We start from the raw sequence: 24,865 nt of genomic DNA on the forward strand, positions 1-24,865 counted from the left end.
CGTTAGTTGGAGGCCAGGAGGAACAACAAGAAAAAAAAACCTTTTAAAAACAAATTGTTCCCAAATCTTTTAACCTCATGAACAGCTACTTTAAGGCATTTATACTCAGTAGAGTAACTCAGAGTTAACTCTTCTTTCTTCAAAAACCGCAAGAAAAATATTTGATTCATTAAAATATGAATAATAATGTGTGAGGGTCGTGATTATTTAAGCCAAAACCAGACAAAAGAAACAAAATAAAATCAAGATGTCTGCCGAGTTTAAAGTTTTATTCAAACCACAGAAAGAAAATCAAAAGAACAATTTACTGATTTAGTTTCTCGCTTCAGATTTAAGTTAAGAAAACACACACAGCTCTGCATCGGTAAAAGCTGTCAACATTAAAGAAGCAGCAAACTGCTGGATTCAGGCACGAATATTGTAACATGACTGTGTTGTGTGTGTGTGTGTGTGTGTGTGTTACAGCAGGCGTTGGTTTTCCTCTGTGTAGTCGTGGGAGTCTCCTTTGAAGGGCAGGTGTGGAGGGTGGTTACAGATTCCCATGAGGAAGATGATGATGGTGCCGACGGTCATCACAGGGGTCACCAGGAAGAGACAGAGACGGTCCACCGTACGAGCGATACCACTCCAGTTATCTTTCTCCTGCAAAGACAGACGCCTCTTCTCATGTATCTAATTTATATATTTGAAATGTGTGTGACTAACGTAATTTGCATTCCTGGGTATGTCACATCAGTGCCGATCCTAAGATGCTTCCTGAGTTCAAGAACATTTTGGATTGATAAATCTGAAGACAATCAACACTTGCTGCTCTCCTCAGTACAGAATCCTGTTTTTCTCTCCGTCTCACCTCGTTGTAGTCGTTCTTGTTGCGCATGTGTTTGATGATGTAGTTTGCTCCGTCCATGGCCGGCTTGATCTCTGCATACAGCTGATCGGTCACATCTCCATCTTCCTGTGGCTTCACAACTACACAAACACACAGAGTGGGTTTTAATAATCTGTGAGAAGGGCCCAGTTTAAGTCATGATGGGATCAGTTTATTATGGCCTGAAGTTCCACGTGAGGACCAGAGAACTTAAACCTTATTAAAGTGAAAACCCCAAAAAATAAGAACAGTTAAAAAAGAGTCGACAAGAGCGTTAGCAAGCAGAGCAGGAGGCTGAAGATGAAAAACAAACTCAGGGACAAAGAAACACTCCTCACAGGAGCTTTAATGAGGGAATGTAATAGACAGACCATCTAAGTTTATTGTTTAGTTAAAATACGATTTTTCTTCTCCCTGCTCCTTTTCACTCATAAAATATGTAATATGGACAGTTTTTTGTTTGACACAGATTTCTAGTGAGTTTAACTGTCCTGCTAGAACTTTATTTTGTTTGTTGACACCTATCCTTCTAATAATATCATAGCTGCAGCAGCCACCTGAAAAAAGGCTGTAAGAATGTAATAATAATAATAATAATACATTTTATTTGAAGGCGCCTTTCTCGGCACTCAAGGACACCGTACATAGATATATATATATATACACAAAATACACATTAAAAGAGAGAATGAATCGATGTTTCTGAGTTGGGGTGGTAATGAATTCCAGAGACGGGGAGCAGAGCGGCTGAATGCTCTGCTCCCCATCGTGGTGAGTCGGGTGGAGGGGACAGACAGGTGTAAGGAGGAAGAGGATCTGAGGGAGCGGGAGGGAGTGGGAACATGGAGGAGGTCGGACAGATATGGGGGGGCGAGGTTGTGGATGGCCTTGAATGTTAACATGAGGACTTTGAATTGGATAAAATATATTGAAGTGAAATATATTGGAGCATTCGGCAGCTTAGGAGCCAGCTGTTTCCCAAAGGAGTTGGTGAAGACCAAAAACAGAGCTAAAAGAGAGTCTGTCTTACATTCATTAGGACTACAAATGATTGAATCATGTTCCTTCTGTCTGTAAATCAGTGTAAACACTGATAATGTTACGATGTACTGCTCACAACTGAAGTTAATAAAGTTAGCACAGGTTTGGATGCTGTTTGTCCAGTGATATTATTGGACGTACTTGCTGCGTGAGTGGTCCGTGTCATCAGTCCGTGTCTCTCCGACTGTTTCTCAAACATCAGCTCACTGCGGGACTTGACGCTGTAATACTCCTCGGCTGAGGCGATGTAGCCCACCGAGCTGGATCGCCGTGGCAGCGCTCCGTCCCAGTACGGCTCCGCCTCTGCAGGGCGGGACATACCCAGGATGCGGGGCAGCCGCTCGAGGAAGAACTGGAGGGACAGAACAGCAGCATGTTTAGTGTCATGATATGTTGCATGTTCTTTTTAACGGCACAGCTGTTTGCATGATGTGTGTGTGTGTGTGTGTGTGTGTGTGTGTGTGTGTGTTTACCTTCTTGGTCCACTCAGACATGACATGTGTGCTCGGCGTCCTGAAGTGCAGGTTGAGGACGACCACACAGTTCAACACCACCACCGTCACCAACACCATGATGAACATCAAATATCTGTGACGCGCGCACGCACACAAACACACACACACACACACACAGATATATCTATGTCTACTTATGTCTAATTATTTGAGCGAGCTTTGCGCTGTCGGTAGGACTATCTCAGGTGTGTGTGTGTGTGTTTGTGTGCGTAACTTACTTTACAATGAGTGGAACAGACATGGAAGTCTCCGGCAGCCTTTGGGAGATCAGCAGCAGGAAGACAGATTGAGCCAGCAGCACTGAGATGGACAGGGTCATCTTCTCACCGCCTACACACACACACACACACACAAACACACAATATATATAATAACACATGTTTATAGTTTTTCATTGTAATTTAAAGTAGGAGCATGTGCACTGACTGTCAGCGGGCAGGTAGTAGACGAGTGTGGCCAGAAAGGAGATGAGCACACAGGGGATGATGATGTTGACGATGTAGAACAGAGGTTTGCGTTTGATGATCAGGTAGAAGGTGATGTCCTGGTGCTTGTTGCTCTCCATGGGAATGTGCTTGTAGGTGTTTCTCTTTGCAGGTCGGTGGATGATCTCCCACTCACCGTTCTCTGACAACACCAGTGAAGAAAACAACACGGGGCGAGAAACAGACAGAATTATCCTAAACTTACTCTCTCACTTAAAGACTGGTAACCCTGATGCTTCCTAGATGTTGTGTGCTCATTGTTTTCTCTTGAAATTGGGAGATTTTAACAAAGCCAATACATAAAGTTAATGTAGAGCTAGCATGGACCTAGCATAAAGCTAATATAGGGCTAATGAAAGCAGACACAGCCGATACGTATAGTTAATGTAGAGCTAACACGGACCTAGCATAAAGCTAATATAGGGCTAATGTAAGCTGACACAGAGCCAAAACATATAGTTAATGTAGAGCTAACACGGACCTAGCATAAAGCTAATATAGGGCTAATGTAAGCTGACACAGAGCCAAAACATATAGTTAATGTAGAGCTAACACGGACCTAGCATAAAGCTAATATAGGGCTAATGAAAGCTGACACAGAGCCAATACATATAGTTAATGTAGAGCTAACACGGACCTAGTATAAAGCTGATTTAGGGTTATAGAAAGCTGACACAGAGCCAATGTTTAGACTTAATTTAGAGCAAACATTGTTATTAAGATATCAGAGACAGTAACACTTACCAGTAAAGCCTTCAGGGTCAATGATGATCCACTCCACTGTGTGTAATTCATCACCACCATCGCCCCCCTCCTCCTTCAGCAGAATCCTGATCTCTTTGGCATTGTAGGTCAGAGAGCTACAAAGCAACAAGTGTTTTGTATTTATACCCAATTGCTATCATCTTGTAAGCCAAAACAAGTATTTATATTCCTGTATATTTATTATTCCTGCAAAGAAACATGTCAACATAAACATTTATCGGTATTTTAAATGTACTACAGCCATTGTGTGTGGCCACACAAGACGATACATGAGATTTTCTGGTTTAAGCTCCTTACACGAATTTGAGTGTGCAGTTCTGCCAGTCGAAGGGGAAGTAGTTGACGTTGATGGAGCAGGAGGAGCGGAAGATAGCAGGAGGTAACCAGTAGCAGAGACCATTAGAATACACCAGTACGTTACTGTAGTATGCCACCTCGAACTGTGCATCGTTACTGGCAGAGAGAGAAAAAGCAGTTATACACTAAATACATAAAACACAACTCAAAGTCTATTTGGTAGTTTACTTGTTTTCCAGCACGATCTCCGGCAGCCACACCATGTTGGACGGCAGTCGAATAACATCTATGCCGTCAAACACCGTCTCGTTCCAGGACAGCCGGTAGTCAGTCCACGTCTAACAACACACATGTTCATAGTTAAGCCAGGTAAAGTATTCAGGGAGGAACTATAAATAGGGGGCTTCATTGTCATTTACTCACATGCTCAATCCAGACATTCGTAAGCAGCGTCTCATCGACCTCTTTCTACAAAAGGAGAAAAATTATTCGAGGAACAACTCTGTCAAATTCTGTCTGTGGATGACCTGCAGTATGTTTTTATTATTTCATTACATATTATTAACGGATTATGATTCTTCTGGATTCACTCTGTACCAGAGAGATGAGGTTGGAGAGCGTGAGTCCGAGATAAACGTCGACGGTGTCCTGCTGCCTCTCGGCGGGACGCAGCTCTTTGTAGTATTGTTTTTCTTTAATCAGGTAGTTGATCAGACGCTCCTCCTCGTTCCTGCCCCAGCACCCTGACACACACACACACACACACACACACACACACACACACACACACACACACACACACACACACACACACACACACACACACACACACACACACACACACACACACACATTTTATTAGGGATGCACGATATTTGATTTTTGCCGATATCTGATATGCCGATGTTTTCCAACCCTTTCTGCCAATTTCAATACTGATATATTAGGCACATGTTTTCTTCCACCCTATTGCAGAGAACATCAAGTCTCCCCTGTAGTGGAGTTGAAATCATGCCTACTCTTATTGTAGTGGCCCTCTGGCAGCTGCAGAAATAACATAATACAGTGCTTTTTAAAATGTACACATTCACTGGGCAATATGAGAAAACTACTTAAACTTAGGTTCTGTACTTGTATTTATTTGTTCTTATCATTTTCTTCTTTTAGTTCATCATCGAGCATTTAGGCAGAATTAAAGCGTTGTTTTATCGGCAGAAAGAGTGATATATCTGCCGATGCCAATGTGTCATTTTCAAGCCATAATCTGCAGATACCGATAACATTCCGATAATATCGTGCAGCCCTTCATTTGATCAATTCTAAGTTCTTATTTTAATCAAAAAAACATTTTATTAAACTATGAGCTGAATCCAAACCTGCAGCCAACGTTTACAGGTGTGAGGTCACATACTGATCCCAATGTCCAAAGAGAAAACAAGTTTTCAGAGTTTTCCCCTCCAGAGCGTTTGTTTAGTTTACAGCGACATAAATATTCTGTAAATAAAGAACAGCGTGGCACACACACACACACACACACACAGAGGAAAACAAACATGGTGTGTGAGTGTGTGAATACTTTCATGCTGGTCATATTTCAGGGTATGAGGGCAGCTGCTCTGTGGACTACCACTGCTGCCCCAACACCACCTGCCATCCACTCACTGCCAGAAACTCACACACTTTTTCCTTCCTAACACTTCCAGTTTGTTTTGATGTCATATACATTCACTATCATCCAAGCGAAGTCGTTCCGCCACTGAGTCAGGTTGTAACAGACACACACACACACACACACACACACAGCCAGCAGGGTGGAACAACGTTGTGTGTGTGTGTATGTGAAGCTCACACTTTTTGTTGACATGGCGCACGCCTTTTGCTTCCACAACGCTGGAACGTTATGTACAAACCCACACTGAGCCGGCTTAATGCTGGTGGTGCACGGTTCAATGTAAAAAGGGCATCAGAAACACATGCTAACCAAACCAGAGAATGTTTGTGATTTTGGCTGTAAAAAAAGACTTAAATCAATTCATAAATGTTTACATTTTCCACATTTGTTTACTATAGATGTATTGGAATCTGTAAACGGATCTACTAAAAAGTGAAAAGAAAATAAACTTAGTCAGTAACAGATTATATAAGCAGTTAATTTAGAAAAGTACAGAAAAACTCAAATGTTTTAGCATAAAAATAACTTTGGTTAAAACTAGAATAACTTTACAACACAATTCAAATTAAGGTTAAGTCGATTTACCAGAAGAGAGCAGAGAGAGCAGGAGCACGGTGCCCAGAGCTGCAGGCTGGAGCTTCATGGCTGACTGTTGCTGAGAAGTGTGGCGTCCTCTTCCCACCGACCTTCAGCCAAAAGCCGGAGAGAGTGACAGGCGGCAGCTGCAGAAACACAGAGGACAGAAAATAGAGACAGAGAGAGAGCAGCCGGCTCTGAGCTCCTCTGAACGGGAAACAGAGGAGGAGGGTCAGATAACACCCCAACAAAGATCTGAAACTGTGGTTTAGATTGAAGGAAAACATGTCACGTTAATCATGAATTCATTAAACCTGTAAATAAACCAGCTGTCAATAATTATAAGCTGCTGTGTTGATACTTTTACTTTGACGCTGTAAAAACATTTTGTACTTTTTTCATTTAAAAAGGTAAAAAGCACTCACCTTTTCACTCACCTGCTCGAAGGAGCTGATGGAGCATGAAGACAGGACGCCTTCGTAAAAAAAATGTCTTCAAATTAATCAATACTGAAAATCATCTTTAGTAGCAGTCCCATGGTTCAAAATGAGCTCCACCACATACAGCAGTAAATTCTGCCATGTACACACAGGACCGGATTTTAGAACAGGAAGTGTCCTGGTTTCCATTTGTCGTCAGAAGGCTTCAGTGTACGGAGAGGAGCAGCCTCTACAAAAGTCCGGTACATTCCAACAATCTAACATTGTCTCAGAAATGTTTGAAAACTTCTCAGTATTGATGGACCAGCAGGACACAGATAGCATGCTTTACAGCTGAGTTATTAGTATTATTCATGTTTTGGAGAAAACCTTAAGAACGACCCTCTCATCTACATTCCTACGGTATCAGCCGTGGCCGTGCAGTTCAGAGGATGAGATCATCAGTGCTGCGCGCACACGCAGATTTCGATGACATTATAAAAAGCCGTCCGTAGTCGAGTACACATGAACAGTAAGACCACCTTTTCAAGCGGGCCCGGGCACAGATCAACCAACCGTGCCAGAGTATGGTACACAGTGTTCACAGTGTTCACAGGAACCAGACTTTGGGGTCAAGTGTACCCGGATCAGAGCCCGGGTCCGTAATGTGAAAGTAAGATGAACTTAGTTTATCTCAACTTCAAACTCTCCTGTGTCGACTCAAACAAATGCTGTAAAATTCAGTGTATAAGACGCACTTTTAACACATTTAATTTCATCTATTTATAGAAACATTTATAGTTTTCCATGTCATGTGACCCAGTGTCTTCAAATCAATGTCAGATGTTAACACTCACTTAGACTAATAAGACACACCTCATTACGTCGGATTTTATTGCTGCTAATATTTTATATGAATATGAAGTGTTTTTTTGGATTGACGCGATCGCTCACGGCTCGCGCCAAAAATAGACCAGACGCCGAAACGATCGCTGCAGGGCGCGTCTGGTGTGAACGACACAATCGGTTAACATGGGCGCCGAAAGGAAACTGGCTCCGCTCCTCAGCGCTTCGCGGCTATTTGCGGCGCTTCCGCGTCCGGTGTGTCCCCGGCGTTATCATCGTAACTCGTTATCGTTATCGTTGTCAGTATCTAAACAGAGCGCGAGAGAGATGAAGATACACGCACGCGCGCACACACACAACACACACACACACACACAAGAAAGAGAGAGACACAAAGTGGGCTGGCTATGGGGGGGCGGGGTCTCAAAACACACACGCAAACAGAGAGAGAGAGCAAGAGAGAGAGAACATGATGAAAAAACAGCTCCAAATGTGAGTAAACGACAGCTGAGGAGCAGAGGCGCTTGTCGACCAGCGCGGAGAAATGCGCGTCTGGTGTGACCGGAAGTGCTCCGGCTGGCGCGCGATTTTCGTTGCGCGGCGCTTCGCAGCACTTCCTCGTCCGGTGTGTCCCCGGCGTAACTTACATTGTTCCAAAAATTAGTATCACTCATAATTAATAAGTACCACAATTAATCATTCAATTCACTGGGATGAATAAAAAAAAATCAAATGTCTTTGAGGATTGAGTTAAGTTTACTTCTTTTATTAAGATAGACATAGATAGAGCAGACATATGGATGACAAACACAAAGATTTCAACACTTAAAAGTACAAGTTTGTGTAGTATATTTCATTAAATGTGTTATTACCTTTAAAAAAAAGTTCGTTGAGTTTAAAAAAAGGTCAAAGTCCGTAAAGTTTTTTTACTGTGTGACATTCCTTGGACACTCATCTGCACGGGGGTTGGTCCTCAGAGCGACAGGTTGACGTCGCTCTTCAGCTTGCCGCTGCTGAGGCTGTGGATCATAGAGATCATCGCAGAGTGTTTGTTCAGCTCGTCCTCCTTCTGCTTCAGCTTCGTCTCCAGCTGGCTCTTCTGCAGCTCCAGAGACGACGCCTGGGGGGGGGATGAAAACACAGGACACATCAGAAGGTTGTAAGGTTGTCAAAATGTTCGTTCTTTGATACTTTTTCCGATATATATATATTATTATTATATATATATATATTACGTGTGTCAAAACATTGAACTCTTCGTTATTTTTAAAAAAAGCTTTGCCGCGAGTTTGAGAGAGAGCAAGAGAAAGCGAGAGAGAGCGAGAGAGGTAGAGCGGTGGTCGAGCGCTACAGGAAAAGTCAGTCTGATATATGGAAACTGTAAACAAGCACGCAACGCTGCTGTCACAGATCATGTCGGCAGGATGATCGAGGCAGACGCTCGGTTACTTGAGGTGTCTTACAGCTGAGTGTCTTCCTGTTATCAACGACACATCGTCCCGGTGCTGGTTAATGCCGTGGCTACGTAAACAGATCGTTCAAGGAGCGGACATGCCGCGGGGTGTTTACTCCGAGCGGCTGTGTGTGCATTTATAATTTCCTGTATCTTTTTTTAATCGCAATAAATATCGCAGAACAAAAATGTATCGCAGTGTCAGTTTTATTCCAATATCATGCAGCCCTCGTCTGTAACTTCAGGCAACAACATGTGTTTGGTTGTTTGCTGGATCAATGGATTAAAGATGGCGGAAAATTCAAGCTGCAAACCTGCAAGAGTAGAAGTAGAAGAAATAACAGTTGCACAGATGCTGAAATAATTGCACTTTAGGTGTGAACAGGCTGTAATATTCAGGGCCAGAGGAAATAAGACACTTTTCTTCTCTACCTTGATGCTGGCGTCCTTCCTTGCTTGCTCCGTCTTGTTGAGTTCCTTCCTCAAAACATCAACCGTCTCCTCCAGTTCTCTCCTCTCCTGGACCTTTTCCCTCACCTTCTCCTCTTTAGCCCGTACATCTCCGCGCAGACCTGATGGGAACAAGGTGGAGCTTTTTAAGGAAGCAGGGCACGGAGGTCTCTGGATTTACCAGGCTCTCATTCATGACTGCATATCAGTGAAGTTGTGGACAAAACAACAAAACAAGACATTTGAGGGCGTCATTTTGGACTTGAGGAAACATTGATCACAAAGCCAAACAAATAATTAAGAAAAATATAATCATCAGCAGCCCTAAAGCACACGCTGGTTTAAAAAGCTGTCGACAAACCTGCGATGTCGTCGTTCTTCTGCTTCAGATCTGAGTTGAGGGACCGGATCTCCTCCTCTCGCTCCTCCAACACGGACGACATCCTGAGAAGGACACAGACGAGAGACGGTGTTCACACATGAACCCTCAAATGCATCGCGTGTCAGAAGAAGCAGCGTGTGTGTGGATTACTTCTCGTGCTGCAGCTGAAGCGCTTCGTGGTTCTTCCTCAGTGCGTCGCTCTGTTTGCTGAGCGAGTTGTGGGTCGTCTGCAGCTCCTTCAGCAGCCGCTCGATGTCGTTGAACCTGACAGGAGATCGGACACATTCAAAAAAGACATCCTGGTCAACTTGAACTTGTTTCCTATGAAATATTCCCTCTTCATCATCACTCATCATCCAGGAGAAGTGTGAGCTGGTGTCTGTGTCTGCAGAGGATCTGCCCTCCTATGTTTCTATTCTTCCTATTATTCTGCTGTCTCGGACATTTCACTGGTCTCGTGCTCAGCCAACAGTCTGCAGGTCGGGATCATTGAAAACATGTCTGCCTCTCTGCTCACCTCTCCGTGTGTGTCTCTACTCGGCTCTCTTTGTGCCTCTGCTCGGCTCTCTGTGCCTCTCTGCTCACCTCTCAGTGTGTCTCTCCTGTCTCTGCTGTGTGAGGGAATTAACCTGAAGACTTAAAAGACTTGAATGCATCTGTTGTGCGTGTCTGACCTGCTGAGCAGGGCGTTGTAGGATCCTTTGAGGGCCTGGTGCTCCTCTGAGTCCTGCTGCAGCCTGGCGTTGTGCTGCAGCAGCTCCTCCATGTCGGCCCTCGAGCGCTCCACCTCCAGCACCTGGTTGCTCAGCTCGCCCTGCAGATCCTCACGCCGCCGCTCGGCCTCCTTCAGCAGAGAGCCGAGCTTACAGGCCTGCACACAAAACAAACAGGTCTCCAGTCCATCGACGATTTGAATAACTGACGAATACTTAAGCTCTAGTTACAGTGGAACAAGATTACTGCAGTCTGATGTTTTAAAAGGACCATCTTCAGCCATTCAGCTGAACGTCTGTGTGGTGATTCGTGGATGTTACCTCGGCCTCAGCTTGAACTCTTTGGAAGCGATACTGAGCGATGAGACGGTCGGCCTGAGAGAGAGCGAGGGCCTTCGCCTCCAACAGATCCTGCAGCCCGCTCTCCTTCGTCTGATGGGGACACACGGCGAGATGATCAACTGAATGATCCACATTTTCAAACTCTCAACTCAAGATTGATCCTCAGTTTCAACTGTATCACAAGAGTCCATTTATCTCAGTGTTTGTGCCTCTGCCCTGGCAAAACACTCAGGCAGTAGAGGTGATAATCAATCAAACAAAAAGCACTGTTTCCACTTGTTTTTCATCTGATATTTTCACACGTTTTGGTTTTAGTGCAGACATGAGGGAGACTTACTTCCCCCTGTGTTCCTAGCATATAAACCACATGGGCGGGCCCAAGTATATTTAGCGACTTATTCTATCATGTTTCTTATTTTATCTCATCCACGATTGGTTGATCACTGAAAATCCTCCCCTCGTGCTGTGCACCCTCCAGCTGCGAGCAGCGTCTCTACACATGCTCGTCAGAGACGCCTACAGAGAGAGACTCGTACGTCTGTGTTCTCATGCCGCTATTTGAAAAGCTTTTAAGTGCAGCTGTTTGGTTACGGTGTCATTTATAACCACGTCAGATTTGCTTATTGGGTAGACAGTAGCTCAGTCTGTAGGGACTCCGCTTGCAGTCCCAGTGCAGGTGATAGGTGGTTGTAGGTGATATCGCCCACCTGTACTTCTGACCAAACGTACTCACCGCAAATGCCGAGAGCTTCTGTTCGTACACGTCGATGATCTCAGACACGTGTGAGTTCTTGGCGTGTTCCTGCAGCTGAAAACAACAACTTTAAATACAACGGATTTCAGGAAAGCAAAGATTTACATTTTTTACCTGCCGGACACATAAACACACGCCGTACCTCTAATCCGTTCTGGATCTTCTCAGCCAGACTGTGGACGGTCCTGCTGGAACCGCCGGAAGAGTCCAGTAAGCTGGAAGGCGGGACTTCCTGCACTGCGACACGCTTGACGGACAGCTCCGCCTCCCTCTGGCGATAGCCGTTGTTGGCAGCGATACTTTCTCCCAGACTTCAGAGAGGAGAATTTTTCATTTAATTAATTTCACTATCTGATGACATTAGATTAGATCAATAGTTTTTCTTTCTTTGGACAATCTGATGTTTGTCCCGATAATCAAAACAACTTCTTTTCAGGGAAAACTAAGAGGAAATATTTTAACTTTTTAAGTCTTATAAAATGCAGCTTTAGTTTTAGTCTCTTGTGCTCCCAAATCTCAGCTAATGTTTACGCAAAACTTTTGTAAAACGACACAATCCTTCCTCAAGCTCAGCAATGAACCCAACAAATCTTTGTGCATTTTTCTCATTAAAAAAAAAGCATTCTGTGTGTTTATAGTTATGTGTTGTTTTTAAAGCGGGTGACTCACATGAGGGAGGGGAAGTCTGGGAGGGGTGTGGCTTCAAACAGCAGAGAGAGTCCAGTCTGCACGCGCTCTCTGTGGTGGGACGTCAAGGCAAGAGAGAGCGGGGTCACGATCCTCTGGTCCTGAAAGATTAACACACAAAGAGAATGAAAAAGACCAAGCAGAGTTAATGAAAGAGGCGATGTGTGTGTGTGTGTGTGTGTGTGTGTGTGTGTGTGTGTGTACCTGTAACATCCTGTAGAAGCTGGTCTCCATGTCCTTCACCTGCTGCCTCAGTTTGCTCATTAACTCCAGAGTCCTCAGCAGAGCTTCTGCACACACCTGACTGAGGTCGTTTTCAGAGCCGGGAGGGAGGCAGGTGAGGGGGCTGTTGCTATGACAACAGGAGAGGAGGGTCTCCACCTGCGAGAGGCAGAGCTGAGCGCTCACCTGACGGGACACTACACATCTGGTGGAGTCCTCGGCGCACAGGAGTGGAGGAGTTAAGGCTTCAAAGAAAACACTTCAGATACAGACAGACCTGGAACAGTGGGTGAAGGATATTCAGCAGCAGAGTGGTGACGTGTGTGATGCGGTGACAGTGCTTTCTCAGGGGGGCGTCGCCCCGAGCAGGATCGAGGCCCTTCAGGAGCGCTAACAGGACAGGAAGCAGCATTTCTACGAAGCTCAGCACAAAGTCAGACACATTCTCTGCTCCCAACGCCTCCTGGGAGAGAGGAGGACAGAGAGAGAAGGAGAGAGGAGGACAGAGAGAGGAGGACAGAGAAAGGAGGAGAGAGGAAGACAGAGAGAGGAGGACAGAGAGAGAAGAGAGGAGGACAGAGAGAGAGGAGAGAGGAGGACAGAGAGAGGAGGACCGAGAAAGGAGGAGAGAGGAAGACAGAGAGAGGAGGACAGAGAAAGAAGAGAGGAGGACAGAGAGAGGAGGACAGAGAGAGAAGAGAGGAGGACAGAGAGAGAAGAGAGGAGGACAGAGAGAGGAGGACAGAGAAAGGAGGAGAGAGGAAGACAGAGAGAGGAGGACAGAGAGAGGAGGACAGAGAGAGGAGGACAGAGAGAGAGGAGAGAGGAAGACAGAGAGAGGAGGACAGAGAGAGAAGAGAGGAGGACAGAGAGAGGAGGACAGAGAAAGGAGGACAGAGAAAGAAGAGAGGAGGACAGAGAGAGGAGGAGAGAGGAAGACAGAGAGAGGAGGACAGAGAAAGGAGGAGAGAGGAAGACAGAGAGAGGAGGACAGAGAGAGGAGGACAGAGAGAGAGGAGAGAGGAAGACAGAGAGAGGAGGACAGAGAGAGAAGAGAGGAGGACAGAGAGAGGAGGACAGAGAAAGGGAGAGGAAGTGAAAAGTTAAAAGAAACAAATACATCTTTCCTGTACCTGTTACCCCGACAACCGAGTTACATTTGGGCGGCTAAAAAGACTTAAAACAGAAACACAGTCAGCACTGAGAACAACATGACAGCAAAGGTTCATTCACACTCATTTAGGGGAAAATATTTTCCACAATAAAACACAAAGTTGATTAAAGTCTTTGTTTACTGCTTTACAATCACATATTTACTGATTCAATTTAAGAAGCTATGCTTTTATGCTTTTAAAATAAAATAAAGATCTGATGAATTGTTATAGAAATAGTTGTTATAACAATTGTCAGCTCTTAGCTATAAACAGCTGTAAGGACCGTCTGTCTGTTGTACCTCCAGCAGCTCATTCAGCAGCTGCAGCGCCTGCAGCGAGCAGGACTCGGCGCCCTCCACAGGCGAGCTCAGCCACTGCACCAGGGCGATCCCTCCGTCCAGTCCGGCTCCCTGCCTGCGGCCTCCTGCTCGGAGTTTGGGTCCCGCCGGTCTGAAAACCACCTCGCACAGCAGAGAGCGCAGCCCTGAGACGCTGCACATGGCCAGGAGGAGCTCCAACACCTGCAAACACAACGCACACATCAAGATTAGGAGGGTTTATCAAACATGAAGGAAAACTGTCAACTCCTTTTCCTATTTTTCTTTATTTTAATATTTTATATATTTACATATTTGGGGAAAAAAAGATAAACTAAGTCCCGGGATGCAAAAAGGAACCCCAACATTCTTCCACTTAATGCTGAAATGTAGATAATTACAACAGTTTCTCCTTGTTAAAGAAATAATCTGGAAGATTTTCATGAAAATAAATGTCTGTTGAGTCTCTTTCTATCACCGACTGAGGTAACACAATGGTGACTGAGCCTATGGCCCGCTGACGAAAGCCTTTGCATTGCAGTATATATTATTATTACAGACTGGGTGTCGGTGTGGAGACAAAAATCAGAAGCGGCGCCCAGTTAGTGACGCGTTCTCCATCAGCCAGCAGTGGTTGGTCTGCCAGAGAGGGTAGGCGGAGCTAAGCGGCTGCTTCTCCGCTCTCTGCAAGTGTTGCGAGTAAACAGTAATCTACTATGGCTGAACAAACAAAGAAAAGATGGATGACTACAGATACAACTTCAACAAGAAGTGAAAATCCAAAGAAGAAGAAACAAACTCGACGCTCAGATGAAGCAAACAGTCTGAAAAGGAAAATCAAGAGTTACAACCGGAGCCAACCGTGGACGTCTGGTTAAACTGGGGAGTTTGCTCCTGCAATTACCGTTTGTCGCCATTAGGTGGCGCCAAAGAAAACAAAACTGAGATCTTCCAGATTTGATCTTTAAGCACATATTTGTTTAGGTTTAAGCACCGACCCTTCTTGGTTAGGAACAGATCGTGGTTTGAGTCCACACTGACAAATTGTTTTCCCCTGAGGGAAAGTCTTCTGTTTGACCTTTGTAGCAAAACAGCCGAGAATGACGTGACTGCTCGTAACCCCTCCTCCCCCCTCTCCCCTTATTTACCGTCACTGCTCTTCTGTTTGACACCTTATAAAGACATACAGCCTCTTTTACCGCAGACCGGTCTGTGGCTTCTGAAGCTGCAGAACTATTGGTTAAACAAATGAAGAAGACTATTTTAAACGTCAAACACAGGAGACATTTTAGACACTCGCTTGTGCAAACAGAAAGTTATATGCCACATACAGAATGACGTGGAAATGATTCTTTAGTCTCACCTTTGCTGCAGAGTCCGGGTCCTTTGACTGCAGCAGTCCCAGAACTTGAGACACGCATGCTGAGAAGTGCTCATACCTTTAAACAGAGAAACGGCTTTCAACAATAATTCAATCAACACTGAGGTTGAGCGCTGTATGAAAGGCATGTGCATGATCGTGTGTGTACCTGGTGAGGTAGTCTGCTATCTTTGGGTTCTTCAACAGGTCGACCAAAAGGTCAACAGAGTATTTTCTTGTCAGAGTGCCGTCGCCGTTGACGATGATGTTGAACACGAGCTGGAAAGTCTGGTAGATGTTCTTTGCATCAAAGAGCTGAGGTGAAAAAAATAACAAAGTCTGACTGTTGACAACTGGTGCATTCGTTTATTTTCACAGAGGACATAAAAAGTGAAGTGAAAAAGGAAAACAAGCAGAAAGAGGAACACGTTGTTTGCACCTTTGAGATAAAAAAAAAATCCTCATCATTCAACAAGAAACCAAAAACTCTAAAAACAGAAAGACCTTTGAATATGCAAATCAATCATAAAATGAGTAATATGTGACATCTGGCTGATCCTACAGGGACTCGTTGGCACGTTATCTCCATTAATTTATTCATACGCCTGCATTTGTTTCCGATGATCTGTGTCTATCAGAGCTTCAAAATCTGTTGTTGTTCCGCCCACAGATCCGTTATCCGAAGCAGTTTGTGGTCTGGAAGAACTACAGGCTATTTAAGCTTGTATCTGGAGTCTGCCGTTGCTTATAATGCAAACTAGCTATTTTCTGACGTTCTGAAACTGAGGGGATCCGAAGCATCATTTACATTTCATTGAATTTGACAGAGATGCAGAAGAAAGAGCAGTCGAGGATTCACATGCATGAGATAACAAAATCAGTGCATGCTGATTCCGAGCGTCTCCCGCCTACCTTCTCCCCGACCTTCTCGTTCAGAGTGAGGCTGGCCAGGATGGACAACGTGAAGACCACCACGGTCAGACTGTTGTGAGCCAGGAAGTTGATCAGAGTGCGGTAGAACGGCTTCACATTGTCCTACAAAAACGCACACACACACAAACACACACAAGCACTAGGATTAGACTTTTAAAGCTTTTTAAAGTTGTGTTCGTTACGTTTCAGCTCCAAAAGTCTTGTGTTGCTTAATATATAGTTCCTTTATCTGTCAATCATCTAATCAGTTAATCAAGTTACTGTTCAAGCTCCACACGTCAGAGTCTGCAGACACTTTCTGTTGTGTGCAACCTGTGATGCTGTCAAAATAAAACCATTCTAGACGTCTTGTGTAACTTCCTGTCTGCAGCACACTCACCAGAGACTTGATGTGGCTCTGCACCGAGTGGTTGTCCCGACACAGGTTGGCCATGAGGCCGAGGCACGGCATGATGATGTCGTCATTGCGAGACTGTCTGCGGTGCACAGCACGAGGGGATAAAGTTTATTAGATCATGTTAAACATAAAACACCCTTCAGTCTTATTTTGTCACTGCGGGAGGAAGTGTGGTGCTCACATGTTGGTCACGAGGAACGCGATGAGCTCGTGGATGTAGTTCGTCGCCTGGAACACTCGAGTGTTGTACGTCAGTTTCTGCAGCACCTGCAAACACTGAAAGATAGACAACATGAAAGCAAGTCAGTCAGTACTGCGGTTATGATGCAAAGGTTAGAAAATGAGTCAAAGATTGTATCTCAACCATGACCAGCTGGACCCGACTTATTTTCACTTAGGCTTACATTAATTATTACACGTCAGCCATCATCTGCTCACTCTAAAACTAACTAAAAGTAAACATTAACAGACAAAAACATGAGGACTCCATGTTTTTAAGGCAGCTGAAAATTATAACAGAAAAATATTTTATATTAATTATATATTAATATTATATAAGAGACAACTTCAGCCCTCACTCAAAGCAATTTCACAGTACTTTACTTATTTTCTTTCTGAAATATACTAAAAAATACTTTAAAATATTTCAATACTAAACTTTAAACTCTTTAAAGTAACTGCATACAGAAAAAGAAACTTGTTGCAAAGAAATGAGACATTTAGATTTTAAAGACAAAAACAAAAGCTGCCTTTTCCTGTATTATTCTCAGATTTTGCCTTTTAAAAAAGAAAACCATATGCATGTATATTTCTATCTACACAGGAGAAAAGCAGTCATGTGCTGACCCACAAGACAAACAGTAAATAGTCAGCAGTGATGGACTTACCTGCAGTACCAGGGGCTCTCCTGGGGCGGCGCTGTGGCAGTGGATGACGGCAGCGAGGGTGCTGGTGAGGTTGTAGCTGCTGTGAAGAATCTCCCAACCGGCATCGTCACAGGCTGAAGGAGAGCGCAGACGGGAGGGGAAACAAAGAGTTTAAATCAAACTTACAGCACATACAAATGTTCGTACATGTAGCTACATAGTTTAATAATAATGACAAGGTCAAATAAAACATTAGTCCTAGTTATTCTTCTAACATTATAACAACTGTATCAAAATAAAACATGACATTAAACCACTCTCCAGTGTCCTACCGGGACCTCTGATGTGTTTTTCAATTACTTTTATCAAATCAAACTTTATTCACACAACACAAGTCATTCATGAAATACAACTCCAGTTGCAGAACATTTGAGTTAAAAAAATAGGTTTAAATAAATACAATTAAATAAGAAATTAAGTAAATAATAATAACAAACAACAAAATAATAACTGTGAAACTACTAGATAAACCAGACTAGATGAAAACATCATGTCTAGGGGTGTGCACTGTTACCGGTTAGCCGTTAATCGACCGGTAAGAGTTTTAACCGGTTAATACTACCAGTTAAACGGTTAAATAAAATGTTGTCTTTGTAATTTGTGCAATGCAGTACAAATACAGCGGTGGTACAAGCACAATGCAATACCACATGATTAGCCAACGTCCACGAGCAAGTTTCTCAAACAACGCTGCCCTCCATGCTAGCAGGGCAGTCTGACAGGATAACGCAGAGAAGCTGTTTAATGGTGGAGAAAGATATTTTGCTTGCCAGCGTGGTCAGTGGCGATGGGTTTCAGAAGCTACTAGGCTATATGGAGCCTAATTACCAAATCCCATTAAGATGGACAGAGTATGGCAGCCAGTAAAGAGCTGACAACCTCGAAGCTGTGGTGGAGACCTGGGGACTCGCTGGGAAAGTGTAGCAATGTGTGATCTCCTTCTGGGTCCTGAAGTCAGTTTTTCACCTCAGGATTTCCAGAGTCAGTGTTGCAAAAGCATAAGAACAAACTTCCATGTAGAAATTGGTTGGGTCACATGACCAGCAACTCTTTTTTTTTTTTTTTTTTTTTATCAATGTATTTGTCTTAATCTATTAGTCCTCGAGTCTCTGCTCAATCGCGGACATAAAAAGCATCACAGAAATGATGAAACGTGGAGCTACATTTCTTTTTATGACCTCGCCCATTAGCAGAGCAAAGATCGTCTCTCAGCTGTGTGAGACCCTTTTTGTGAGCATCTGAAACCTTGTGTTAGGAGGATTCCCGACAGCGTACTGAACGACAAGCCGGCAAATCTTCTAGACAAAACATTCTGCTCCCGTTTCTTTTTGAAAACAATATAAAATCTGCCCGAGCATTCAGGTAACAGTGCATGTCCGGTGTGAGGAGGAGTATGTTGTATGAACACGAGTGCACTGTACCTAGTTGTGCCAGCAGGGAGATGATGGAGCTGGTCAGGGTGGGGCTGGTGTTTGGGTTTCCAGCCAGCTCCACCAGCCCGCTAATGCAGTCACTGGGCAGAACCTGACCTGAGGACAGCAGCTGGTCACATTTGAGTCTGGAAACCTCCTGCAAACACACACAACATGCATGTGTTAGTACATTTACACAGGGATAGAATGAAGCATTTTAAACAACTTTCAGTGAATCTACAGAATGACTCCTAAAACAGGAAATTATATTACCAGCCAAATGCAGCGTAAATGTTTGCTGTGGCAGGATCATGTCAGAAGTGGCAGAGAAAAAGACTCAGATGCAGGTAAGGAAAAAAACATTTCAAACCTACAAATATTTCTGCTTGAAATCACAAGTCACACAGATGATCACATTCACACTGCCCTGTGCTTAGAGAGAAGCCCCGAGTCAGCACATACAAACAATCTAGCACAGGGGTTCCCAACCACCGGGCTGTGGACTGGTACCTGGTCTTGGGTCGTCTCGTACTGGGTCACGAAAACCCAGTAGGTGTCTGTGACATTTTCCAAACATACACAGAGTACACGGGAAAACAATCTCTGGAAAACAGACTGGGGGCTCACATTGATGGCGAGTTAAAAGTTGTGTTTTTTTGTGTTTTGTACAGCACATTATGTGGCATTATGGTTTAGCTATGCTTATATAGTAAACATGACATTAGTAGATTGCCATCAGGTGTGTATCAACCTGTAGAATATAGCAAAAAAAGGAAGAGTTATTGCTATATTTATGGTATGATCAACAATGTTAATAGATGCTGTTTAGAAAAGTAATGTGTATATTGTGGAAGTACTGGAAGAAGTGCTTCAGGCTGTAAGTGTCAGGTTATGGTCCAAGTTTGGGGTGACTGTTACTCCTGATATAGTACACTCTTTTTATTGGTTTTGTTTGTTTATTATTGTACTTTTGTTTCAAATATTCCTGCCTACCTTTATGTCTCTACCATCTCTGAAAACAAACCTGTGCCTCTGCTAAATTGGGCTGTCATGAAGGGAGCAGTGAAGACAGACAGCAGATCTCACCTCCACTTGTTTCTGAAGCTGCGCAGCATTCTGCGCCGTCCTGCCATCTCTGTACTGCTGGATAGCTAACAACAGAGACTTCAAACACGTAGTCATGTCCATCCTGTAGAACAAAACGACTCTGTTAAGGGGTAAGGTGGCGTTTTTCCACCTCCATGTTGAACTTCCAAGATGCTAACCTTAGCAAAAACACAGCTATCCTGACATCAGCTAATCAGACACAGTAATTAGTAAGTGGCTTAATATATTTGACTGCTGCTCATTAATTTCAAAGCATAACATGAAATATTTTCGTGCTTTTTAGTTGCAGACTACCTGTGGTGCCTTTTCTTCAACAAACATCAACAACCGGCGACACAGCAGCTACTTCCTCCCGCTCCCAGCTTCGAATGAGAGGAACGGACCATTGTACAAAATAGGGGAGAAGCCAGGTCAAATCTACATAATTAAAGCTCGTATCGTCCAATATCTAATAATAACAGAAGAGTTCTACTACGAAATCAAAAAAAGTATAAAACCAAATAACATGTTAAAGATACGTGCGTGTTTTATTTAAAAAGAAACAAAATTACATTGCAGTACCCCCCCTTTTTCATGTCCTGGGTAAAGCCACGCGAGGAATTACGAGATTTGAGGGGGCGGAGCACGAACAAACCGTTGGAGTTCATTGTACCGTAAAAATAAAATAAGTACAATAAAAGGAAAGACAAAATTAAAACTATATTTAACAAAAGCAAAGTAGATTTGATTTAATCGGTTTTTATTTAATATAATATAATATATGTAGTATAATTAAAGTAACACTAAGTATATATACATATATATATATATCTATATATATATGGAGAGAGAGATTTACAGTACACAGTCCTTTACAATGAAAGTTTCCTGAGCAGTAGCCGATATGATCTGACAAAATCATCATCTCACATAATCATCACTTGCTACTAATTATTTTTATTTTATTTTTTTAACAGAAATAATCCCATTGAGATCCAAGATCTCTTTTACAAGGGAGTCCTGGCCAAGATGGCAGCATAAAAAGTTTCACAAAAAACAAACAACAGATTAAAGACAGCAACATAAAAGTTTAAAGTACAGATCAGACAACTGACTAAGACAGGCAAGACATTCGTCTACCAATAGCTCATTAGCAATTAGTACTAGGACAATTTCATTCACTATCAAATGCTCTTTAATTCGACTTGTTGGTCTTACTAATGCGCCTGTGTCTGCGCGTGGAAACTGTGGTTAGACCATGTGTTGTCTTAAAACCCACCACTAACTTTTTCCGCTTTTTTTTTCATGTGTCTTTGGTGTTTTCCTTTTTATGCTCAGTGGGTTAGAAATTGCACAGTAATTAAACAGACAGGAACATCAATTAATTTACATGTGCGCTATTTCATTAAGCTCCAACAAATCTAGATTGAAAGGTCAAAATGTTGCTTTGTCTCTAAAAAACAACCACAGGTTGTGGCTGGTGATGAGCTGTAGGTGCGACAGCAGACACAGGATGTGCGGTGGGTTTTTGTTCACGTATAAAAAATACATAGAGTGGTTTGCATTCATGGACTAACGTGCACCAAATAACACTGGTTTCTGTTTGACCATCACCTTGTTCTCACACTTCACCGACCTTAAAGTTTGCGGGAGAGAAGAGACAGAGAATTTCTGCGAGGAGAGATTTCAGCTAATCACAGGTCATTTCAATGAAAATCAAGGAAAATCCTGCAGAAAAAATGTTGTTCCTGCATGAAATACAACTGCCATAAGTGCAAATGAACCCCCAAAAAAGGAACACAGACTTATCACAAAAATAATCTGACAATAAAACACCTGCTACAACGAAGAAGCATTTCAAATATGGAGGTCAGGTTGCATTCTGAGCTTGCCGTTCTTCTCCTGGACAGGTTAAATGCTAACTTGTAGGAGGATTTAACATAAAAGATGTATGAGTAGGGTGCATGTGCATGTATTAAGCAAGATTTTCTTGAGTTCTGGTGGAACAGGCTTATAAAGAGCTGCAGGAGGAGGACTTCATCTTTGTCAATTCTGGCCTTTTTTTGTCTCTTACAGAAAACTGAAAATTTCTGCTTTAAAGCACAAAACTTGTGATATTCTTGATTTTTCTAAAGTCCCATTAAAAAGACCAAAACAGACCAGGAATATATCTCCAAGCAGTATAAAGTGTGTATCACAGGCTGATATGTCGTCTTCCTGTGTAGCATTGTGGTCCAACATGTTTTTAAAAACCTCAGCGAGCAGCACTGTTGCACAAGCTGACATGTACCAGGGGCACCCACCACCACCTGGGCCTGAAGTGTAATAGTTATTGTAACCAGATACTGCAGGTCCTTACTGTCTTATTAACCACCTCAATAGTCAGGGGAGAATGCTGGCAGGGTTGTTTGCTCACCAGGGAAACAGTCGTTATGTCAGAGTTTAAGCACCACTCAGAGAAGAGAAGAGAGATTTTCTATTTCTCAGTTAATTTTCTTGATTCAAAGATGAACACTTTGAACACTCAAGCATGTATGTGTGCCTAAATGATTTCTAAAATCATTTCCAGTGAAGGTAAAGCCTTGCCCTACTTCCTTTTACAGTATTTGGTAGTGATTCCAGTAATTTTCCCAAGTTTTCCACATAATTTCCGTTAGGTAAAGCCTCAATATATTTCCGTTAAGTTTTCGTCAGTGTTTCCAGAGTAGTTTTCTCAAGTGTTCCACTTATAGGCTAAAGAGAGAGAAAGAGAATGAACCCAGACGAGTGGTGGAGCTCTGATTTTAATATCTCCGAGCAGAGGGTGCATTGGTGTTAGCACCCACCAGCAATCCCTTCTGCGTGTGTGTCTGCCTGATGTCACAGAGATGTGCATGTGTAGATTGTCCCAAGTCGAACAAAAGATCTTGATGAGTTGTCCTTTACTGAACCCAAAGTTCATTTCAGATGTTGGTGCAGGTTGTCTGCCCTCTTCGTGAGGCCTCAGTGGCTTTGAAAGGTGCGGAGACAATCGGTTTGCTGTGTCTGCTTCACAGATGCAGAAACCAGTGCTGTGACCAAGTCATCTTTGCTCAAGTCTCAAGCAAGTCTCGAGTCAGTTTTTCTTGGGCAAGCCAAGTCACAGGTTATGCCAAGTCAAGTCATTTCGAGTCCTTAGTTAAGGCAAGTCAAGTCACTTTTTTTCCACCCAACATCCAGCACTCTTACCTGTAGTATCCGGTCTTTATAAAGAGAAAAGACAAGGTGTTAGCAGCCCGTCTAATAATGATATTATTGGCCAATTTATATAACCTGTTCATAAAGTATGACAGTGAATTGTATCTGTGTTATCTCGGCACAGACGCAGCCGTGATGATGGTCTGCTCTGAGACCGTGTTGAGTAGTAACGAGTACGACTGATGAGGATTCTCTTTGGGGGCTTTGATGTTGCGTGTTGCCATGGCGAGGAGTTTGACTGACAGCCAGTCCTCCAATCATGACAATCACATACGGGGAGCGAGAAAGTTTCACTTTTATAATTTTATATTTAACAGCTGCCTCAAATAATCACTGGGTGGATTAATCCACCGCTGGAAATAGTCCCCAAATAAATGCACAACTTCCTCCTTTTAAAGTATCTGCAGAAAGCAACTGTTTTTAACGTCTACAACAGGAACTAATGGAGTAGGGAAGTCAAAAGTTTTGACACATTGTTGAATTTGGTCTTAACATAGATTTTCTAAAAAAAAAACCAAATGTTAAAAAGGCCAAGAAAGAGACAAAATGTGTTCGTTCTGCTTCTGATGCAGTAATCGATGAATAGCATAAAGTAAAATGTGAAAGAAAGGAAAGTTTTATACATAAATACTTTTGTGTAAGCTTTCCTACATGATTGCAGTCGTGACTTTAAGGACTGAGAAGTAACGACCTGGACTGTGTTTGAGCTCAGTTAGAAGCTGCGAGTGGTTAAAGTGGTCAGTCTTAACAAATCGAGCGGTTCCTCAACAGGATGTTTATGAGGCTGATAAAACAAAACACAAAACAGACGACTGGACGGCAGATGTTTTCTAATATCTCCTTTCAAAGGTCCATTTTTTCCTCATGAGTGTAACTTAGAAATTGGTTCACACTTTTTTTTTGTCAATTGTCTGCTCAATGACCTTTTTAAAGATTTCTCATTTGCTCTCATTTAACTTTTATATAAACAGAATTCTACTTGGGTTTATTTTTTACACTCACAGCAGGCGTCAAAAACAGCAATTGGTTTCTCTGCTGAGCTGAATATAAATAGTTCCCACATGTACACGTCTGCAGCCGTGTTAACAGGCCAGCGTTACCTCGTAGCTAAAGAAGGATAAGAGATACTTTGTTAATTTAACTCAATGCTAATTTTAACATGCCAACATGCTGGAATGAATGTTGACACCGTGCTAATGATATGCAGGCGGAACGCTGCATTGATATGCTCCTGACACCCGAGTGGGGGTCTTGTGACTTTCAGAAGAGTGTGCGTCTCAAGCTGGGGTTTGTTCACAGGCTCCAAAAATCAGCAACAGTTGACCGCAAACATTTAGCTTCCGTTTTTATGATGTTTACGTGATGATGGCTCTATAGCAGCAGATGTAAGTGTGTGTGTGCGTTAGTATCTCTGTGTGGATTTTGTTTGCTGGCTGTAAGAGGCTGCCTCGTCCTCTGTGCTTGTTAGCTTTGTAGCAGCAACAGTAGCGACAGTTTGCTAACCCACAGCCTAGCTAACCTTATACCCCTTTCCCACCAACATTAACGCATAAACGCAAGTTTTTCAGACCCGGGAA

The 24,865-nt window shown here is 43.1% G+C and overlaps 2 protein-coding genes across 3 annotated transcripts; both read right to left on the minus strand.

Annotated features, from left to right (window-relative positions):
* Positions 1-254: 254 nt before the first annotated feature.
* On the minus strand, positions 255-6,295 carry chrnd (cholinergic receptor, nicotinic, delta (muscle)). 2 transcript variants are annotated; one of them, XM_069667318.1, is made up of 12 exons: positions 6,229-6,295; positions 4,569-4,714; positions 4,395-4,439; positions 4,200-4,309; positions 3,972-4,127; positions 3,654-3,769; positions 2,851-3,051; positions 2,643-2,754; positions 2,383-2,497; positions 2,051-2,261; positions 851-969; positions 255-642 (listed from the first exon to the last, which is right to left on the minus strand). In XM_069667318.1, the coding sequence occupies exons 1-12, from the start codon at positions 6,284-6,286 to the stop codon at positions 460-462; spliced, it is 1,572 nt and encodes a 523-aa protein (XP_069523419.1). In that variant the 5' UTR covers positions 6,287-6,295; the 3' UTR covers positions 255-459. The 2 variants fall into 2 exon arrangements, with proteins under 2 accessions (XP_069523419.1, XP_069523420.1); XM_069667319.1 differs by lacking the exons at positions 4,569-4,714; positions 6,229-6,295 and adding an exon at positions 4,527-4,540.
* Positions 6,296-8,229: 1,934 nt separating this feature from the next.
* On the minus strand, positions 8,230-20,174 carry cip2a (cellular inhibitor of PP2A). Its single transcript, XM_069667806.1, has 20 exons — positions 20,073-20,174; positions 18,996-19,143; positions 17,536-17,648; positions 16,830-16,924; positions 16,631-16,727; positions 16,231-16,353; positions 15,488-15,633; positions 15,322-15,397; positions 13,941-14,162; positions 12,788-12,950; positions 12,470-12,717; positions 12,248-12,366; positions 11,721-11,889; positions 11,558-11,632; positions 10,804-10,914; positions 10,444-10,640; positions 9,920-10,033; positions 9,749-9,831; positions 9,370-9,509; positions 8,230-8,604 (listed from the first exon to the last, which is right to left on the minus strand). Exons 1-20 carry the CDS (start codon positions 20,172-20,174, stop codon positions 8,458-8,460), a joined length of 2,688 nt encoding a protein of 895 aa, XP_069523907.1. The 3' UTR covers positions 8,230-8,457.
* Positions 20,175-24,865: the final 4,691 nt, after the last annotated feature.

The sequence above is a fragment of the Semicossyphus pulcher genome, unplaced genomic scaffold (genome assembly GCF_022749685.1).
Source record: "Semicossyphus pulcher isolate SPU_LCO1_2020_fin unplaced genomic scaffold, fSemPul1.0.p SCAF_18, whole genome shotgun sequence".
Classification (NCBI taxonomy): Eukaryota; Metazoa; Chordata; class Actinopteri; order Labriformes; family Labridae; genus Semicossyphus; species Semicossyphus pulcher.